The 22,302-nt window shown below is 46.9% G+C and overlaps 1 protein-coding gene across 2 annotated transcripts in view; it reads right to left on the bottom strand.

Moving 5' to 3' along the window:
* The window catches only part of IL17RD (interleukin 17 receptor D), an 81,377-nt gene extending 62,664 nt beyond the window's left edge, over nt 1–18,713 (bottom strand). Inside the window, exons 1-2 of one of the 2 annotated variants that reach the window (XM_025377433.1) lie at nt 18,629–18,713; nt 17,628–17,786 (exon numbers count right to left, since the gene is read on the bottom strand). Coding sequence is in view for 1 of the 2 variants with exons in the window: in XM_025377432.1 (XP_025233217.1) it covers nt 13,264–13,389 (126 nt within the window). In the remaining variant the exon portion in view is untranslated. Of the gene's footprint in view, nt 1–13,263; nt 13,494–17,627; nt 17,787–18,628 lie in introns of those variants that run through there. The other variant, XM_025377432.1, reaches the window with a different exon arrangement.
* Nucleotides 18,714–22,302: the final 3,589 nt, after the last annotated feature.

The following is a 22,302-nucleotide window of genomic DNA, read 5'->3' as shown; positions in this document are numbered from 1 at the left end:
GGCTTGTTTAGCAAATGCTGTGTATGTTTTCTTCATCCAAAGGAAATGTCAGAGCCTGGGGAGCTGTGCAGCCTCAGCACTGTGCCTGCAGTGCCTCCCTCTACACAAAAATGGTTAACCCTGAGCAATTTCTGAAATCAAAAGCACCTCGCACTCCCTCTTCTACAAAACTAAAGGTAGCATAGCCATAGAAATGAGAACTCTCTCGGCTGTGACCAGAGCAAACGAGACCAAGCAAAGGCAAGCTGCCCCCCTGCCCCCCACCAAAGCATACCCTCACCCGACCTTTGTGTCCAGCATGCATTCCAGCCCAGGAGCTCCGGCCCGCTGGGCAGAGGCTGCACACCATTTCTGCCAGCATCTAAATTGCTGCTTTCTGGCCTTTCACTGTCAGGCCACAGAGGGGACTGTGGACTCGGTGCCAGAAAAGAAAATGAAAAGCAAAGTTGAATCTCTGCGGACCATTCTCTGGATGCTGAATGTCCCACTATTACATCTCGGCATGACATTTCATGGCCAGCAGGGGAGGAGGCCCAGTCCTGAAAGCTGAACAAACGCCGGGCACACAGGCCTGCCTGCGCCCTCGTAGTCTCTCTGGACTTATGAATAAAAGATGGAGGTTTTGTCTCTGTTGTTTCCCTGGTACCCTGTAAGAATAACAACTTGTCACTTTTTGACATTTTAACTTACTCTGAAAAATGACCAATATTAACTTTACATGTCTTGGCCCTTAAATCTGGAGTGGAGTAAAATGAAAGAAAGAAAAGCCATGTAATTAGGTAGAAGATAATAATTCAAGTTAAACTAATGAAACTGTCTGTAAGGGACTCTAATAAAATAATGTAGGTAACATGCAATCACAGGACTAAAAGGCTAGAAACTAACTGGGAGGGTATGCTTTGAGTAAAGTAGCCTTTACTGGAAATAAAGTTCAAGGTTTTTTTAGCACAAAGGAAAGAAATGGCTGAATTTTGGTGTGAGGAAGCAGTCAACCGTAAACCTGCCCCGGCCAAACAGTGGTCTTTAATAGGAACTCATTCCCAGTCTCTGAGGGCGACACATCTATAACTGCAACAAGCCCATGTGAATAGCAAAAGCCTTGAGCATTCTTGAGAAACAGCACTCCTAATTTTGAGAGAGCGTGGTTGATTTTAAATAATCTTTAAGGAAAGAGTTTATTACAGGATAGCACAAATGACATCCTGCACTTTCCTTAGACTCTCAATAAAGTAAAAGGGAAGGCTTAATGTGAAACACTGCATTTTTAAAAAGACAAATAACACAAGACTAAACTGGGTCCTATCATTAGCATAGATCTCTAAATACAACAATTGCACACAGAAAAAACAAAGTTTTCTTATTGCTAAAACTGCATCCACATTTGTTACCAGTTGATACCTAAAATCCAACAAAGTCACAATATCACCTTTAGAGGGGTCTTGTCAAAATATTTGACCCTATTCATAAGGAAACAATAAAAAATCCAAATTGTGTACACAAGTGGCCTTGACTCTTCAGAATGTGTAGGCTATAAAGGACCAAAAAATAGGTAGAGGAACTGTTCTGTATTAAAGGAGGCTAAAGAGACAGGACATCAAAAAGCAATGAGTGACCCTTGTCTGCCCCCTAGAATGTGATGCAGAAAGAAATTATGAATGACATTAAAAGGACAAGTGAGGTAAGTGTAGCAAAACGTTACGAACTGGTAACTCTAGACAAAGGGGAAATGGGTGTTCATTTTACTGTTATTTCAATTCTTCTACAGGTTTGAAAATTTTCAGAATACAAAGGATGGGAGAAAGAGCACAATAATGGGGAATCCCCACGTGGGGCTTTAAGGGACTCTAATATACAGGTGACTGTATTTTATACATCACATATATACATTTTACACACTATATACATTTATATATACATTTTATACATTATCTATACCTGTATTTTGTACAGGTGACTAGCTGCCTGCTTGGGGGGTTGGGATAGCAACAACTTCATCTTCCTGTATCGTCAGAAAATGTATGCCCTAGGCAGGGCCTGGTGGCTCATGTTTGTAATCCCAGCACTTTGGGAGGCCAAGGCAGGAGGACGGCTTGAGGCCAGGAGCTCGAGATTAGCCTGAGTAACACAGTGAGACTCTGTCTTAACAAAAAAAAAATGTAAAAAAATTGCCAAGCTTGGCAGCACACGCCTGTGGTCCCAGCTACTCAGGAGACTGGGCCAGGACGATTGCTGGAGCCCAGGAGTTCAAGGCTGCAATGAGCTATAATTGCATGACCACACTCCAGCCTGGGTGACAGAATGAGACCTTGTCTCAAAAAAAAAAAAAAATTTATTTACACACACACACACACACACACACACGTCATAGATCCATTTAAAATCTCCTGTATGCCTTTCCCTAAAACTCTTCTCCAGCAATTTACCATTCTCCTCTTATCAGAATTCTTACTAATTTAAAAACTTTTTAATACTCTTTAAAAGTTCCCTGGTCTGCTGCCCAAATTCTCCCCCATTATCCACTCCCATCCTTTTTTAATGAGATAAAAGCAATGATTACACTAGTCTTGACCAACTCGAAACTCTGTATTAAATGTGTGACCCTTTAAGTAAAAGAAGCAAGCTCAGTAGATGGGAAATGTGCTCAAGTGAAAAGATGTGGGAGGTAGAATTTGTCTCTCAATGACTTCAAAACTGAGGGAGGAGAACAATGAGAGGCGGCCTGTCCACAGCAGCACTATAGAGGCCAGTGACAGTCACCTTGGGCATGCCAGCACTGGGAACTCATAGCTCCAGAGGCCCTGAAGCAGTCTTCCACCAGCACAACCAGATGTTACATTTTTTCTGCTTAATTTTGGTAAAACTCCATGACCTCCTTCTCAAATTAAAAAGGCAATGCCATTTTTTTTGTAAGCCACAGGAGCTATCTTTAGTGAAGCCTTCTAAGGATTTCATTAATTCATAGCCAGCCAACCAGGACTTTTCCCACAGTCTCCCACAAAAAAGCCCGGGAAGTCACTGATTGCTTGGCTGGATCTGAATATAAGCAGAGGTAAGATCAGAAATATCTAGTTCCTCCCACAGGGAGGCAAGGCATGAAAATCAAAGCTGGGCAAAAACTCATTTCCACAGCTGGCCAGCAAATCCGCAGCCCCGGAAAGACGGCAAAGAGCACCTCTGATTATGGACAGACCTTCAAGTGGCTTCAGAAAATGAAATGCATTCACCACCAGAGGGGAAAGAAGCAAACAAAAAACGAGACCTGCACCCCTGTGAAAAAGACAAAGTTTCATACAAACTGAGGGCTGCTGCCAGAGAGTGAGATTTGTTCCGTTCACGTCGTTTCAGAAAGTCCAAAACCAGGATGCTTAGTTGGGGCTTAGCAGTAACTTTTCACATTTTTCTCATCCACAGTGCAGGGTAAAGTGGACAGTCCAAGCAACCCCCTCAAGCAACAGACACGGCCAGGTGTGGCTCCCACACAACACCAGCCCACACTCTCCCTGTCATGAATGGGAACCTGGCTTGAAGCCCAGCTTCTAACCAGTATGTGGCCCCTGGCAGGAGTGCCAAGAACTGTGGTGTGAATGAATAAATTAAGCATATTTTTTATGCTACTCTCAGCACTAACTGCCACATGATTAACCAATGTTAAGAAAACAATTTTCGAGGAAATTTTTTTTTTTTTCAGACGGAGTCTCGCTGTGTTGCCCAGGCTGGAGTACAATGGCACCATCTTGGCTCACTGCAACCTCCACCTCCTGGGTTCAAGTGATTCTCCAGCCTCAGTCTCCTGAGTAGCTAGGACTACAGGTGCACATCACCATACCCAGCTAATTTATGTATTTTTAATAGAGATGGGGTTTCACCATGTTGGCCAGGCTCGTCTCGAACTCCTGACCTCAGGTCATCCGCCTGCCTTGGCCTCCCAAAATGCTGGGATTACAGGCGTGAGCCACCACTCCCTGCCCAGAGGAACTTTTATTATAGTTGCTTGACTGACATGTCACCTTCTCAGAGAGGCCACTGGAGAGTGTCTACTTGCAAAAACCCATTGCTCTTATTGCCTCATTTTAATTTCCCATAGAGTGCTTAGTCATTCAAGAAACATGTATGGAGAACCTGCTATGTGCCAGGCACTGTTCTCATGATGCAGAAGGGAACAAAACAGGTAAAGGCCCCACCCACATGGAGCTGACACTGCAATGGGGAAAAAGGATGGACAAAGAAAATACTATGTATGTCCCATGGTGAAAACTTCTGCAAAGAAAAAGTGAAGAAAAGAGGACAGAGTGAGCAGCAAGTTGCTATTGTAAACAGCATGGTCAGGTCTGATATTTCATTATCCTGTTTGTCTCCCCTACTAAAATCTAAGCTCTGGCCAGGCATGGTGGCTCATGTCTGTAAACCCAGGTGGGCAGATCGCTTGAGGCCAGGAATTCAAGACCAGCTGGGCAACATAATAAAACCCCATCGCTACAAAAAGTGTAAAAAATTAGCCAGGCTTGGTGGCACGTGCGTGTAGTCCTAGCTATTCAGGAAGCCGAGGTAGGACAATTGCCTAAGCCCAGGAGTTCAAGACTGCAATAAGCTATGATCATGCCACTGCTGCACTCCAGCCTGGGCGACAGAGACCCTGTCTCTGGAAATAAAATAAAATCTAAGCTCTAGAAATCAGACCTAACACGCAGAACGCACCAATATTCACCCAATGAATGGCCACTGAGTGTCCCTCTTATCAAACCGTTCACCTGTTGGAGAAATCTTCCAAGCCTCACCACTCCTGACAGAACACACACAGGCAGACTTCAAGGTGCCCTGTTATCTAGTACCTACATCTTCAACCTTTCCACCCCCCCACCACCCTTCTCCAGCTTTGCCCACATCTTACTTTCTGCCCAAACTGTCCCCCCAGCGCCCAGGTCCACTCACTGGTCAGGCCCTGCTCAAAGTCTCTTTGGTAAGACCTGTCTTCTTCATCTAAGCCTCCCACAAACCACTCAAATTCAATTTCTTCTTTATAAACACATCAAATTTGTTTGTTCCTCAATGCATCACTGCAATGTTTGGACACGTTCTCACGAAATCCGGAGGGATGATGGGGTCGGCCAGGCTTTGCGGCACAAGGGAAAGCTAGGGAGTGGTATGGAGAAGCCTCACAGAGTAAAGGGGGCCTCCTCCAAAGCAGGGGAAACTGAGGCAGAGCAAGAAGCCAGAGTTACTGGGAACCAACTGAGACGTGGGCTAAAAAGCCAGAGTTCTAAGACGGCCTCAAGCAAGGCCTCAGGCAGTTGAATGTCAACAAACTGCTTTTCACAGAGGCAGTTCTAGGCTGAGGAGCAGCAGAAGCCCGTTCAGGTTTCTCTGGAATGAGCAGGGAAGTGTGGAGAGAGGACTGAGAGGGCTTGGTACTGTGGCCCCAGAATCCTTCCTGAATTTCCCTGTTATCCAGGCCCCTACTCCTTTGTCTTTCTCCTGGCCCAGACAGGCAGCCACTGTGGATGGGGGACTGGTCCCACAACTTAACACAGGGTGGTTGCTCAAAAAAGTGTCTTCTGCCTCCTCACTCCAAATAAGTCTTTTTGAGCTTCAGATGCTGAGCAGTTACAATAAATCCTAACCGTGTGAGTGCCTGTGCTCCACCCAGAGCAAATGTGCACACTCCAGAGGAAGGGGCCATAAACCGTCACTCAACAGGGACCATGCTCAGGCGGCGGACTGCTGCTACATTTGGTCTGTACTGCACTGCATTTTCCTCAGATAAAAGGGGGCCGTTTCGGGAGAGGAGAAACCAGAAATCACCCGGACAGAACAAACTCACAGGGAAAGGATTTCTAAACCATATGGCCTATCTCAGGAAAACACACCTCTTCATTCCAAGGAAGCCCTCCCTTCGTCCCATTAACCCTCCCACTCTCGAGTAAAACAGTCCATCGCAGCACAGAAGTCTGGGGACACTGCCAGGATTTTTTAAAGGGTTACTATTCAATGGGGGGAAAAGATCTACAAAACTGACCAAACAGAACACTCAGAAAAACTCCTAGTTTTGAAGGCAATAAAGTACTTTTTACATCTGAAAAAAAGTTGTATTTAAGGCCTAATCCCTCATGATTTCAAAAGGATTCATATGAAGTATTCATTTAATGTGTGAAATGTAAATATCCATCCAAACATTTTAATTAATGCTACCAATTTCCATTCCCTTTTCAAAGTTGATACTTGAATTTTATATGGCTTTTCTGGTATGTTCAAGCATGCTTCCCTACCATGCAGTAGTTTTAATGAAAAGCCTCATGATTAATGTCTATTAGATCAGGTTTGTAATGAAGAAAGGTACAATAAAATTACAATTTACTAAGCTTCCAATAATACTTGCCATCTACTGCCCTTTCAAGTCTTAAGGTGCCAGCCATATGCAAATAAGACATTTTAGCATTACTTTTACCATAAAACGAATGCTTCTTAAATAAGCACAGTAGAGGTAGTTTTCATTTACACTATTAAATCAGAAAATTTATGAGCCCATTTCCGTTTTAGAAGAGAATTACATGTGTGTTCACATCACATCTTTATTTTGTCGTCCACCCAGTGATTTGTTGAGGACAGCTGGTACCTATTAAATCCCCCCTTTAAATGTTGTAGCCTTAATTAGCTACATCCACCTTCCCCCAACATTTCCAAACAAGGAACCAGAGAAAAGGGAATCCATTTTTATCATGGATACTTGAACAATGGAGTTGCAAACATCAACGTTAACAGTCTCTAGTAGAAATAGCTATTCCTTTTTTAGGCCACTTCACAAAAATAGGGTACAAATGGAGTTTTTGTTATGTAGATAATTTTTTAAATTGTTCAATTTTTAGTTTCCTGCCTGGTGTTATTAATTTAAAACCTTCTTTTAATATATTGTTTGGGAAAGGATGAAGGAGTCTCCCCAGAGATATTCTGGGTATTATTTAAGCTACAGACTTCTTTCTTACTTGCACTTCTCAGCATATGACTGAACAGATAGAATCTGCAAATAGAGAAAGCAGCAGGGTGTGGTTTTCTATGAACAGACATCATGCCCTTCCCAGACACCAAAGGGTTTCCAACTCACACAACGAGAAATTGTTGATTGGATTGCTTTAACCTGCCACATATAGATAAAACACACACTGACTTAATTTATAATGTCGATATCTCTTCTTAAAAAAAAAAAAAAAAAACACACATTTACATTTATGCATTCAGGACTTCAAGTGTGAATTCTGTTCAACAGACTACATTCTGAGCAAGATAAGGAGCCATCTCAAAGATTCCCCTGTTGGATTTGTTTCTTCAAGACTGGCCCTAGCTTTAATCTGCAGTAAGACTATCTGTTTCAATAGGATGTGATCACTTGAGGGCTTGTGTCTTTTCAATCAGCCGGTGGCCCTGCCGGGTTTAGAGTGGCAGAGGGGAAGTGGCCTGTGGTTAAACAGAGGAAATACCAAGGCATTTTAATAGAGCAAATAGTCTCTTTACTTCCCACCGGGAAAAGCTTCAAAGGCTGTGGGCCCCGGAGGAGACAATGTGTTTCGGAGGCCATCAGTCACCTAATCGTGTGTCAGGCCCATTCAGAACATCCAAGCAGCCAAGACAAACACTGCCCAGGAGGACAATGCCTCCCACTGGCTGGGCAAGTCTGGCTGGCTGGAGATGGGGCCTGTAGCTCCAGCTCAGACAGCCCCCCGGCTGACTGAGGGCAGGAGCTCTCCAAATTTGGGGGCAGATGGGAAATGGAAAAGGTCTGGCGACCAGGGCAGGGTGGCAAGAGAGCAGTCTGCTCTAAGGCCACTGCACCTCTCAACCTGTCAAGCTCCTGGGGATACCTGAGCCCCCTCCTCACCCCACATTCTTACAAATCAAGGGTGGAGGCTCAAGCTTCTAGAAGCCTAAAAACCCATCCATCAGAAGCAGGCTGAAGAGGCAGTGGGGGGCCAGGCACGGTGGCTCACGCCTGTAATCCCAGCATTTTGGGAGGCCAAGGTGGACAGATCATCTGAGATCAGGAGTTCGAGACCAGCCTGGCCAACATGGTGAAACCCCGTCTCTACTAAAAGTACAAAAATTAGCTGGGTGTGGTGGTAGACACCTGTAATCCCAACTACTCGGGAGGCTGAGGCAGGAGAATCGCTTGAACCCGGGAGGCGGAGATTGCGGTGAGCTGAGATCGTGCCACTGCACTCTGGCCTGGACACCAGAGCGAAACTCCATCTCAAAATAAATACATAAATAAATAAACAAAGAGGCAGCGGGGAATGAAGGAGGACGGTGAAATTGTTGATGGGGTAGCCCCAGCAGGAGCAGGCATCTGCTGGGCCACAGTATATAAAAAGTTCAGGGACAGAGGAGGAAAAAGCCTTGAAAGCTTTTTAAACAAAGAAAAAAAAAAAAAAACAAAAAAAAAAACCATGTTTTAGGCCAAATGAAGCATGAAAAATACTTAAAAGCATTAGCAGTTCTTTCCTTTGTTGGGAAGTTGTAAGATTTGAACTGCTGAGAATCTGATTTGGATCCTGTGCTACTCCTTCCTGAGACTGTTTTCAGACAAACCCAGCTGTTCTAGGGAGGAACCCAGGGGAAGTGTCAAGTCCTCTTCCCTCCAGGCCTCCTCACCAGTCCCAGGCCAGAGGCACCCACCCAAACTAGCCCCCCCCCGCCCCCCCAGTCCTCACAGTCCCCATCCAGCCTGACCCCTTTTATTGGTCGGGGCTCTGAGAAAGTCTTCACATTCCTCTCTAAGGCCAGTGACATAATTTAAAGCCAAACTCTGATTTTAAATGTTTAGAATGTGTCTTCTCCCCTTCTCTGGATTGTGGAACCCCTGTCCTCTAAAAAAAATAGGTCTCATCCTGGTTACAGCATGAGTATCCTCAGAAGAACTTGTTAAAATGCCAATTCCTGGGCTCCACCTCACTCTCACTCTGATCCCATTAGCTTTCAATCTGCATTTTAACAAGCTCCTGAGGCAATTCTGATACTGGAAGGCCCTGGGTGTCACTTGGAGAAAAAGTAACTGCTGGTCTCCTGGTCACCGAGCTATATGCCCAAGTTAATAACTAGCACAATACCCCAGGCACTGCAGGGGCTTGGGGTTGGGTGGATGGGTTGGGGTGGGGAGAGAAGGGAGGGCTGCTCAAGAAAGATGGACATGGGCCAGAAGAGTTCCCAATTAACTAGGCAAACAGGCTGGAAGAAAGCTTTGCACTGCTTATAAAAACATCTCTCTAAAAAATGTATCAGCCAGGGCTGAGTAATTTTTTAACCAAGAATTCTGTAACAGACACAAGAGCATCTATAACATGGACGACATGGCCATAGGATAGGCAGACCAGATGTGGGCTTGGGAGCCATGAGCTGCAAGTGAATGAAAATGCATCCAATTCAGAATCAAATAAACATGCCTGGGCCCACAGCCAAGGATAATTCTTGGATTGGACTTTTATCAGGAACCTAAATTTTAACCAGCTGGAACTTCTCTTTTCCAAGTACCACCCTATTCCTTCCTACCTTTTGCAATGAAGTATTTGCCTTAAATGGGAAACTTGCATTTCATTGTAAAGATGATGCCAGCATCCTGCCTTCCCGAATTCCTGAAGAAGTAGTGTTTTTTTGCAGGGGGAGTAGGAATTGTGTTCCAGGGATAATAGACCAGAGAAGGTGTACCCCATTTAGGTAAGGAGGCAAGAAATGTTCCCTCCTCCCCCATTGCAGGAAAAGCCATTAAATAAAAACCTGTGGGAGTAGATTCCTAACTCCTTGTTCCATAAAAAGGCTTCTAGACCAGCAAGACAAGGGGAGGGAGAACTTCAGTACAAGTGACTGACACAATTAAAGTTACGAACCAAACTTGCTTCTAGTTGCACACAAAACCACTCCACTCTCTAGAAGCAAGAGCCAGTGTAAATGAGGATGGCGGTCCCTCTGGAGGTTTTACAAATCATTACTTCTTTGCGAACACAGTATTTATTACTCAAACAGCAACCTTACCTGGCAAGGACCCTAACAGATTTTTTTTTTTAAGTAGTTGAGGAAGTGTGCCCACAACTCATTTCTAAAACACTGACCTGTGTTCAAGATGGTATCAGCCTCTTAACTGCTCCACTAATAATGGGGAGGTTGTGAAACCTGACCACTTAAACCAGGCCAGCCCCTGGCTCCTCTGGGAGCAGCCCGAAGGGTCTGTTAGCAGGGCTGCAGAGGGTTAGCTGGCTGCAGTCACCTTGCAAGTCCTACAAAAATACACATTTCTGCAACGGCAAGGGTTCCTGAAACAAATGTTCCCTGGAGATCAACAGGGTCATTTGCTCAGCTCTGCTCCACACCCAAATTCGGTCTCTCAGGACTTGGTGCTGCACCTTGCTGCCCCCTCTCAGGTTCTGAATATTGCCCAGGCCCACAGGAAGCCTCCTCTGATTTGCATCACATATAGTCGACCCTTATTCTTTTATGTTCCTATAGCCCCACTGCAAGCAACCTTAGAGCTGAGGCCAACATCTACGGACTAAGTACCTATTATTTGGTAGGGGACCCAAACATGAATCAAATACTCTAGTCACTGTGTACCAGTAATTTCTAGCTGACTCCCTGACAGAGCAACTTCTAGAAGACATGACCTAGGGAGGTGTGGACAGGGACAATTTTTTGCAGAAGTGATGCTAGGGCTGAGAAGGGAAGCTACGGAGGTGTAAAGTGAAGGAACACAGGCAGGAACAGCATGTGCAAAGGCCTGCTGCAAAGACAATGGACCTTGATGCCCTGATCTTTGCCTCTACTTCTTAAAATCTATCAAGAAATACAGGATTTAGGAGGAAGGCAGCAGGTCTAATTTGGTTCAGCCAATATTTACAGGGCTTTGAGGCCACCAAGATGAGGTTCAGTGCCTGGCTAAAGAAACTAGTCTGAAGACATAGAAGTGAACAAATACTGACAAAATGGTCTGGTGAGACCAAAGTGCAAGGACCTGCATGAGAAGGCAAAGCAAGGGGCATGGCATTCAGGAGGGCTTCCCTGAGGGGGCACCACCTGAACTGAGTCTTAAGCTAGGCAAGGAATTCTCAAGGGAGGAAAAGGCATCCTGGGAGGAGGGAAAAGCATGTCTTGGAAGCACAGAGGGCATCCATCCGGAGTTAGGAACAGGATGGGAGGGGCAGGGGGTGAGGCTGGAAAGGGTGGGAATGCAAAGCATGTGGGGAAACTGGGTCCATGAAATGCACCAAGCAGCAAATCCAGGAAAGAAGGAACCATGTATCAGCATAGATGAGCCTGGAAACTGGAACATGGCCCAGAGGTCTCTATGATCGTCCAGGAGAGGAAAGTAGATGACCCAAGGAAAGGATTGGTGGGGCCAAGGCAGGAGCAGCTGAGAAAAGTCACCCCCAGCTAGGGGTTGTGGTGGAGAAAAGGTCAGCATGAGTGTGAGGTGACTGGGACAGAGCCACCATCCTATGAGGGTGCAGGTTTGGGAGAGGAGAATACACTCGCACAGGTAGAAGAAAATCACCAGCCTGGCTCCGTGGGAGCGCTACCATACCCCACAGCATTAAAACTTCATGAGTTGTGTACAGTGGCCTAAGAAGCCACCTTGGCAACTGCAGCAAAACAGCAAATCGGACTGATTTACCTATGTCATCACATGAACACTCAGAATAAAACGCCTATGATGATACTGTAGTCATTCAAAAGCCAATAGGAGTCTAAATCCAAAATTCTAGTAGGATCCATACATAAGTCAACATGAGATTAGCCTTGAGGAAACTTGCTAGCTACTAAAATTTTTTTAAACAATAAAACAAGAGCAGTGATGTTTTACTAAAACGGAACACAGTAAGAAAATGTGATGCTTTACTCAACTAGGAAGGAATGACAGAGCCTAAGGGGGCAGGGGAGGGGGCGGGGGAGGTGGCGGGGGCGGAGGCAGAGCAGGGGTCATAGCTGTCTCCATAGCTTAGCTATTGAGTCTGAAGACATCCCAGCTGTCTGGCTCACACCTGGTTTTCTGCACCACATTTCTTGGACTGTGGGGCAAGTGAGCTTGGAGGCACCAGCCTGTGTGCCTAACGGAGTGTTATGTCCTAGGTTTTGACTGTGCTGAGGCTGTTTAGACCCATCCAGAAGAGGTCAACGTTGGCCTAAGCAAACCACTCCATACCTATCCCTCAGCCCAGCAGCACTAAGGAAATTCTCATTTCATCCCATTTTTCATATGAAGAAATTGAGGCTCATGGCTCCCCAGGAGCAGAGCCAAGGTCATGTCCCTGCTGCCTGAGTGCAAAGCCTGCGTTTTCTGCACAAGGCTTAAGGCCGTGAGTTCCCTGACGCCGGGCCCACCCTGGCCTCAGTGGGAGGCTCGGGGCAGACGGACATAATCTCCGGGTTCTGGGGCCGCCCAAGGCCAGAAGCCCAGGTAGGGAGCTGGGAAGCTGAGAGGGGGATGGCAATGACCTGCGCACAGACAGTGTCAAAGGAGCGCTCGGTTCCAGGGAGACGGCTCAACTCACACGGCGAAAGTCTGGGCACCTCTCCAGCCTCATCTCAGGCACCTCACCCAGGTGACACCCACGCGGCCCTTTGGGGGAAAAATATCCGCAACTCGAAGCAGGGAAGCAGGATATCAGCCGCGAGACCTTCACAAGACGAAGGGCTGAACCAAGAGGCGAAGTTTCTCAGGAGGTCCCGGAGTCAGAGGAGGGGTAGGAGTGGGGTGACGGCCCCAGGCGAGGAGAAGCAAAGCTACCAGGAGAGCGGGGCGCATCCCTCCCCGATGCTCCAGGTCCCCTCTCCGGTCGCCCGGGCCTCGGCAGAGTTGTGGACTGGAAGTCCGAGAGAATACCCCCTTCCCTCCCCAAAGCGCAACCCGGTCCGGGTGGCTCCGGGGATCCCAGCCCGGGACACGCAGCCCTGGGGCGAAGGAGGTCCCGGGCCAAGAACAAAGAATGGGGAGCCCGGCCCAGCCCCACCGCCCCTCACGCCCGCCCTCTGAATGGGACCCCGGCCGGCGGCCGCACCTCATTAGCAACACAAAGCCGGGGTCGGGCAGCCGCTTTCCTCCCGACCAGGGCCGGAGGACGCGCGCTCCAGGAGGGAAACCAGGAGGATGCGCGGGAGGAGTGGGACCCGGGCCGGCCGCGGACCCCGCGAAGAGCAGACAGGTTGGCGCGGGCTCGCCTCCCCGCGAGCACCTGTGCGCGCTGCGTCCCCCGCGAGTTGGCGACAGCAAGAAACCCGCCGCCCTCGCCTTACCCTCCAGCCACAGGTGTCGGCGCCCCGCGCGCGGCCGGACCCGCCAGCGGCCACAGCTAGCTGCGAGCCGTTGAGGCAGGCGTTGACCGTAAAGAAGACGGAGCAGAGCTGCAGCCACGGGGCCATGGCCGTGCGCTCGCCCAGCCAGGCCCTTCTCTGCGCCCCGGCCGCCCGCCGCTGGCCAGCCCCGAGTGGGCGGTGGCCGCGGCTGCGGCGGCAGTGAAGGGGACCGCACTGGGCATGCGTCGCCAGCCCGGGTCCCGCCCCTTTCTCCGGGCCCCGCCCCCGTCCTCAGTCCTCGTGTGCTGGTCCCACCCCCACGGCCTTGCCCTCCAGTCGTGGCCCTGCCACCGTAGACCACGCCCCTCTGGTCACGCCCCAAGCCCCCGCTGAGATTCTGGTAGCTGCAGTTTTTTTCCCCCTCACTTAGATCTTTTTTTTTAATCTAAAGGATTTGTCCAAGTGATGCTCACTCTATGCAAACCTGAGGAAAACACAAAGAATGTAATAATAATAATTTTAATAATAATTTAATAAACACCTGCTATGTGCCAGACTCCTTTCTGTATGCTCCCAACCACACAGGGAAGTGTATTATTGTTATCCCAGTTTTAGGCGCAGAAAAGTTAGGGGAACGTGATAGAGAAATCCTGGCTCCGCATTTACTAGTAGGACTTTGGACAAAAGCCTTGCTGTCTCCACAGTACTTCCTCACCACCACCCCCTTTTGTCCCCGCCCAACCCCCCTGGAAGCTAGAATAAGTATCCTAGTCTGGGGAGAGTTCTGTTGGTTGAAACATAACAAGTGCTCCATAAAGGCTACAATCTATCATTAACTGACTCTCGTAAGATCACACAGCTGTTACCTGCCAGACCTGAGATCCAAATCTAGACCTGACTAAAAACAATACTCTAAGCTACTACACTTGTCAAACATACCCTCATGAAGTGGATATTATTTCTGTTTGGAAGAGGAAACTGAGGCTCAGAGAAGTGGAGTAGCCCAAGCTATCCAGCGTTTCACCGCACTCCTCCCAGGCCTTTGCCTTGTATCTGAGCACCTAAACTCTCACACTTTGTCCCTCTCCACTATCCCCTTCCTCAAGAACACCACCTCCTCTTCCTAAGGGCTTTTTCTGCTTCTGACTTTGTCCCCGTGTCCGATACATTTCTCCACCCTGGATCCAAAGTGATCTTCCAAAAACACAAATCAGACTACTGACTTATCCTAATTAAAACTCTAGGCTGAGTGCAGAGGCTAATCCTAGAGGATCGCTTGAGTTCAGGAGTTAGAGGCAGCAGTGAGCTATGATCCTGCCACCGCACTGAAGCCTGAGTGACACAGTAAGACCCTGTCTCTAAAAAGAAACAAACAAACAAACAAACCTACCACCACCAACAAAAAAAACAGTAAAATTATGTGTTCTGTGTTCGGAGGAGGATTAATAAAAACAAAATCAATAAATAAAACTGTTCTATGGTGGCTTTTATGCAAAGGCCATTTAGAATAAAATCCATACTGGCCTTCTCTTCTACTCTGTCTTTACCACTGGCTCCTGCTGCACAGATCTCCCCCCAACCCCAGCCTTATCTTGGTCTTTTTGCCTCAGGAAACCTTAGAAATTGTCATCTCCATCCATTCAACATGGCAGCCTCCTCTATATGACTCTCCTTCCAGGGCCCAGAATCCCCTCCCTCTCCTTGTCTGGCCTGGCCTAAGCTCAGCCACTACTAACACAGGATTCCTGCACTTTCCCTTGTGGCTTGTGTCACCACCACCCTGCCCACATATCCTTGGAGGGCTTAAGTGGAGGAAGAGAACTCGTCTTAGTAATGCTAGCAGAAGTCCTGGGGATTTGCTTGGAAGTAGCTACATCTAGAACCGAGGAGTAGAGCCAGCCTCACCTGAACTTCAGGGGCTGGATGTATGAAACAGTGGTTGCCCAAAGGAACACTGACATTATTGCCAGGGAGAGGGAGAATGGGTGCTGGGTTCCCCAAACAACAGCATCCACCTCAAGACCCAGATGCTGGGCAGAATTTTTTTTTAACCTCATTGCCTGGAATTCAGGAATTCAGCCAGACCCAATGAGGTTTACCATACCCTCTTCAGACACCAGAATAGCTAGGATCCACAGAAGGCTGTTCTGGAGTAGCCTTCTGTGAATAGACCTCGGGAAACACATCACTCCTTTGGAGCTGCTTGTTCAGTGCCTCCCTACCCTTCCTCACATTCTTGGTACCTGTCCCTGGGTTGTTCTCAGCCCCCACAGCAGGGATGTCCAGCGTTTGGCCATGAGAGTCAGGGGTGGCAGGGCCTGAGATGAGGCCAGGACCACATGGGTTTTGGTGAAACAGGGAGGAAACAATGAGGCGACCAGTTCCTTAATCTATGTAGCATTCCAGTCTATACATGCTTTATAACTTATTAAACAACCTCATACTAAGGGACATCTGTTAGAATCAGTGATTCAAAAATACCCTAACACACTTATCTTGACACATTGATTCAATGATTTTATACATTTCTAGAATCAGAATTGCTGGATTATGCACATTTAAAATTGTCAAACTGCTCATTATCGTATTATCACCATCTTAATTGGCTTCTCTGGTTGCGAATGAGGTAGATCATGTTCCTATGTATTTGTTGGCCATTTGTACTCTTTCTTTCTTTCTTTTTTTTTTTTTTGAGACGAAGTCTCACCCTGTTGCCCAGGCTAGAGTGAGTGAAGCAATCTCGGCTCACTGCAACCTCTGCCTCCCAGGTTCAAGCGATTCTCCTGCCTCAGCCTCCCAAGTAGCTGGGATTACAGGCATGCGACACTGCACCTGGATAATTTTTAGTTAGATGTGGTTTCACCATGTTGGCCAGGCTGGTCTTGAACTCCTAACCTCAGGTAATCCTCCTGCCTCGGCCTCCCAAAGTGCTGGGATTACAGACGTGAGCCACCACGCCCGGCCCATTTGTACTCTTTCTTTTTTTGTTTTTGTTTTTGTTCTTGTTTTTGAGACGAAGTCTCGCTCTGTCACCCAGGCTGGAGTGCAGTGGTGCAAACTTGGCTCACTGCAAGCTCCACCTCCCGGGTTCATGCCAGTCTCCTGCCTCACCCTCCTGAGGAGTTGGAACTACAGGCGCCTGCCACCACACCTGGCTAATTTTTTTTTTTTTTTTTTTTTTTTGGTATTTTTTATAGAGACAGGGTTTCACCATGTTAGCCAGGATGGTCTCGATCTCCTGACCTCATGATCCACCCGCCTCGGCCTCCCAAAGTGCTGGGATTACAGGCGTGAGCCCCCGTGCCCGGCCTGTACTCTTCTTTAGTCACGAATTGGACTCTAGGAAAAGGAGCAGTACTTAGAGCTTTCAACAGAGGGAGAACCACAAGGAGAACATTGGTTAGAGGAAACTGTTTCTCCCTGGGTTTTATTCACGTCACCATATGATTGCATGACAGGGAAGGCAGAGCCCCACTATTGAATTCCCTCCTATCCACAGCTCACTGCAGAATCCGGCAACCGACAGCCTCTGAAAACATGCTACAGGGTTCAGAGAGAGCACAAGCTTTCCTGAAGCGGTGTGGAGGGCACAAGAAGGAAAAGGCTTAAGCGTCCAGTGTAAAACATGCTTAGAATGACATCCCTCAGGACCGGGGACAGGGAGGCCCTCCTATTTCCCTTCAAGGAAGGCCACCAGCACATGTGTGAGTGGGAGGAGAACCACAGACACCAAAGGGTCAAATCTGGTCAGGAAATTAAGGTTGTAAATTGGCATTTGGCAACGTTCTCTGCATTCTGGTCTTTCCCATTGATTCTTTCTCCCATCTCCTTTTTTGTTGTTGTTGTTGTTGTTTGTTTGTTTGTTTGAGATGGAGTTTCACCCTTCTTGCCCAGGCTGGAGTGCAATGCCATGGTCTCGGCTCACTGCAACCTCCACGCCCCGGGTTCAAGCGATTCTTCTGCCTCAGCCTCCCAAGCAACTGGGATAACAGGCGCCCGCCACCATGCTTGGCTAATTTTTTGTATTTTTAGTAGAGGCGAGGTTTCACCATGTTGGCCAGGCTGGTCTCAAACTCCTGACGCCAGGTGATCCACCCACCTCAGCCTCCCAAAGTGCTGGGATTAAAGGCATGAGCCACTGCGCCCAGCCTCCACCTCCTCTTTTTATCCCAACCTTTCAGAATAGCTGTAAGGCTGCAGGGAGTGGACCTCTCTATCCTGGAAGCTGAGCTAAAATGAGGGGACCAGGCCCCACATGTCCTCCATGGATCACAGTTTCCTCCAAGCCACAGTAGAACTCACCTGTGGAGGTGACCAGAAGACAAGCTAGGGGAACCCTCCCTCAATACAACACTTGGTCTCACCTGCCTAGGCCAGGATTGCCTGTAGTCCAGTCACACTTTCAGTCACCCCTCGTGGTGAGAGGTGGCTGTCATCTGATTCACTTCTGCCCCCATGCCTGGCACTCTGGCACATATCAGTGGGCAAGAGACTGTCACCACCTCTCCCTCTTTGGAACAAAGCTGAGAATTAAACAGATAAAATCACCTTAAAATAAGCTGTTGATGAAATGCAAATATATTTTCCCACTCTAACTATAACCTAGCCAGATAAGAAAAATCCTTAACACAAGGATTGGATTTTGTTAAGGGTCAAATTATCCCATGAAACATAAAAAAAAAAAGATAAAGTGATGGTGGAAGTAATTTGTTTCATGAATCATTTCGAGCAGGGAATAACTAAATACTATTTTAATGAACAGTGTTAGAAGCAGTCGGCCCAAATTCTAATTTATTTTGGTATTGTGAGAAATTAGTGTATGTTTTCTGTATTAATAAAGACATTAAAAGTAAAGAATGTCACTGTACCCCTGACCCCAGTCTCCCAGAGGGCTGAGGGTGCAAGGTTTCCTGGGCTTTGGAGGGAGCAGTGTGTGGAGAACTGGTACCCACCTGCAAGCCTTTAGTCCCTGAGACCCCACAAGACTGCCTGGATGTCAGTCAGGCTACCTGGCAGTCTTGGCTCCAATGGGGTAGGTGTCATCATCCTCACTTCACAGATGGGGAAGCTGAGGCTCAGCGAAGGGAAGTCTGCTCGGGATCACAGAGCTGGGGTTCAAATCGGACCCCGATCGCCTGACCTGGGACCACCTTGCCTGGGACGAAAGGCCCCAGACTGAGCTGATTCCTCCAGACTCTTCCTGTCTAGGACGCCAACAACATAGCCTTCCTAAATCCAGTCGTAGGGCCTCCTGCACAGCCCAGAGACCCAGGGCGGCAGACGACAGAAAACCTGGGAAGGTGGCACCAACCCTGCGCCCAGGAATCCCAGGACGCCTATCCCATAGTTCTTGGGCGGTGCGTACCTTGGCCACTACACGGAATTCAACGGCCCACGGCCACTGTCAGTTTCTTTTCCCGGAGGAAAAGAAGAGCGGACGTCTGGTCTCCACGGTAACCGCGAGGGGGCGCGCGCAGTCCAGGTCGGAGCCCCCCCGCCCCCCCGGAGAAGACCCTGCACTGCGCCCGCACAAACAAGTCGTTCCAGATCAAAGCCCCCAGGGCAGGTGCGAGTACTCTGCTGTTACCCAGAGCTGGTGCTAAGCTTTAGGGGAAGTAGAGTCCAGGGGGTCGTAAGAAAACAGGATCAAATGGGGCCTTTCAGTGGCTTTGGGCAACTCTGGATGTCAGTTTTCTCAGATGGCAACACAGGAATGACGTGGATGCAGACCTCGGGTTTTTTTTTTTTCGAACCTGAAGTAAGCAAATAACTTACAGCCTGTGTGAATGTTACTGCAGGTAGTGGACCAGGAGTTGATGCAGCCAGGGCCGGCTCTTATTTGCAATTCAGATAAGACCTGGGGAAATGGCCACGTCTAATCTTCAGGAGATAACACCCTGGTTTGGATCCGCACTATACCGGAAGGCTAAGGACCATACCCTGTTTTCCATTCATTCATTAATTCATTCAACAAGTACTGATGGAATCTCTGCACCATATAAGGCATTATGCCAGCAGTGGGGATCAGTGTGAACAACAGGGCACTGTCATAGTTGTCATTAACCTGCAAAGAAACATTCCATGGAGGACACTGGCATTACTCAGATAGCCCTATGACTAGGGAGGAATTACTAATATATGAGTTGTTTTTGAAAAAGGGATCCCTGAGCTGAGATTCCAAGTATAAGAGTTACCTGGGCAAAGGGGAGGGGAGCAGAGAGAGGAGGACTGTTCTGGGCAGAAGGAATAGCATGTGCAAAGGCCCTGGGGCAGTAGGGAACATTGCAACTTCAAGGAGTTGAAAGAGGCTAATGTGGTTGGAGAACAGTCAGGTGTGGGGGAATGGTGCAAGGTGAGCTGGTGAGGCCTGCAGGGCCAGCCAGGCAGTACTTTATGTCCTGGTTTGACATAAAGTAAAAGTAGCTAGCAGCTTCTTAGGATTACTTTAAGGGCAGAAGTGGGGCTATATTTTGAAAAGATTCCTGTATTCCAAGTGCTGAGCACAGGGTATTTCCTGGCATTTAGCCAGCATTTGATACATACTTGATGAGTGAATGAATAAATGATCAGAATCTTTACTGAAATTCTGAGTTTTAATGTCTTGAATGAATCCAATACTCATTAAAAAGCCTAGGAAAACATCCAAGCCTACCAAAGCTCCAAATAATGCGAATGAAGCGAAGCAAAGTGCAGAAACATTTTCTTATCATCATTTGAGGTTATTTTTATTTTGTAAAGTTCTGTCTTATTTTTAATAGACTTTTAAAAGAACAATTATAGATTTACAGAAAAACTGAGATGACAGTATAGGAGTTCTTATTACATTACATAACATGTATGTTATGTATTGTATGTATGTATGTATTAATAATATGTTATTACATATTACATTGGTAGGGCACAATTAATGAACTGAGGCTGATAACATTAAAAGTCCAAACTTTATTCAAATTTCCTTAGTTTTTACTTAATGTCCTTATTCTATCCAGGATCCCAGCCAGGGTATCACATTACAGTTAGTTGCCATGTTTCAGGTTCCTTTTGGCTATGACAGTTTTTCAGACTTCCATTGTATTTGGTGACCTTGACAGGTTTTTTTTTTTTTTTTTTTGGAGACGGAGTCTCACTCTTGCCACCCAGGCTGGAGTGCAATGGCGCAATCTCAGCTCACTGCAACCTCCACTTCCCAGGTTCAAGCGATTCTCCTGCCTCAGCCTGCCAAGTAGCTGGGATTACAGGCGCCTGCTACCACACCCAGCTATTTTTTTTTTTTTTTATTTAGTGGAGACACGGTTTCACCATGTTGGCCAGGCTGGTCTTGAACTCCTGGCCTCAGGTGATCCACCTGCCTCGGCCTCCCAAAGTGCTGGGATTACAGGCATGAGCCACTGTGCACAGCCTAATTCATACCTTTTATGGCTGAGTTGTATTCCATCATATATATATATACACCACCACAGTTTCTTTATCCACTCGTTGATTGATGGGCATTCGGGCTGGTTCCATATTTTTGCAATTGTAAATTGTGCTGCTCTAAACATGTATGTGCAAGTATCTTTTTTGTATAATGACTTCTTTTCCTCTGAGTAGATACCCAGTAGTGGGATTGCTGGATCAAATGGTAGTTCTTTTAGTTCTTTAAGGAATCTCCACACTGTTTTCCATAGTGGTTGTACTAGTTTACATTCCCACCAGCAGTGTAGAAGTATTCCATTTTCACCGCATCCATGCCAACAACCATTATTTTTTTATTGTGGCCATTCTTGCAGGAGTGAGGTGGTTGAGTGAATGAATAAATGATCAGGATCTTTGTGGTTTTGATTTGCATTTCCTTGATTGTTAGTCCCATTCCAGGCTAATTTAAAAAAAAAAAATTCATAGACAGGGATTTTCCATGATGCCCAGGCTGATCTCAAACTCCTGGGCTCAAGCAATCCTCCTGCCTCTGCCTTCCAAAGTGTTGGGATTACAGGCTTGAGCCACTGTGCCTGGCCTATATTTCTTAACATCCAAGATAAGCTCTTTCTTATTTAGTTGTTGTCCCTTTTGCTGAGCATCTTGTTCTTGCTTTAAAAAGTAATTCTTTCTCTTATCTCTCTGAGGAAATAGTTTTATTGAAGCCCTCTTCTGTTTCCTCCAAATGCCTTTTTTCTGTTTGTTTGAAATTTTAAAACAGAATCAACTTTTTATGACTCCTCTAAAAGTGGAAAATAGATATGCTGTGTTATCAGGTTAGGACTTAAACTGGGTAATTGATATCAACAAACAAAGATCGAAGACAGGTCACATATATCAAGAGGAAAGAGGTTCCACTGAACCAATCAAATGAGATGTGGTCGATAAACAACCTGGAGCAACCATGGCAACTCTTAGCCATTTTACTTTGTGAATTATCACACCTATAATGTTTAGTTCTCCCTTCACCTAGATGAATTGTTTCTTGTTTTCTCTGATACCATCATGAACCTAAATGATATGGCTTGTGATATAAATGAATGCATAATCATAATGAATAGCATTTTTATATTCAACTGTTAATCTAGCAAGCATTTATTGAGTGTCTCATGTATGCCAGGCACTGTGCAAGGCACTGGAAAGGAACATGATCAAGGTCATGATGTCCTTGCCCTCCAGGAAGTCACTCTCCAGGGCAGTCCCTTACACTTAGCAGAGTCCAGTGAGACTGAGGGGCGGCCACTTGCAGTTCCATTTAACAGACGTGAAGGATATGAGGCTCTGGGTGGTTCCCTGGTTTGCCTAATGACACGCAGCTATTTGGAGACTGTGCTGCATCATGAACCCAAATCTTCCTCTCCCACACTCTTTGTTTCAAAGGCTGGGGTATAAAGAGAAGCCAGAGAAAATGAACCACAAAAGGAGAGTTCAGAGTTCAGGGGAAGAACCAAGAGGAAACCAAGGGGAAAAAGAGTTTCAAAGTATTTGCTCAGGCCCTAGCCTCCCCAGTTTACATTTTAGCAGGGACTGGCTCAGGGCACTCAGTGGGGGAACAGGGACTGCAGGAGCACCTAGGAGACAAGG

The sequence above is a fragment of the Theropithecus gelada genome, chromosome 2, assembly GCF_003255815.1.
Source record: "Theropithecus gelada isolate Dixy chromosome 2, Tgel_1.0, whole genome shotgun sequence".
Classification (NCBI taxonomy): Eukaryota; Metazoa; Chordata; class Mammalia; order Primates; family Cercopithecidae; genus Theropithecus; species Theropithecus gelada.
This window is presented reverse-complemented; position numbering and strand designations above follow the sequence as displayed.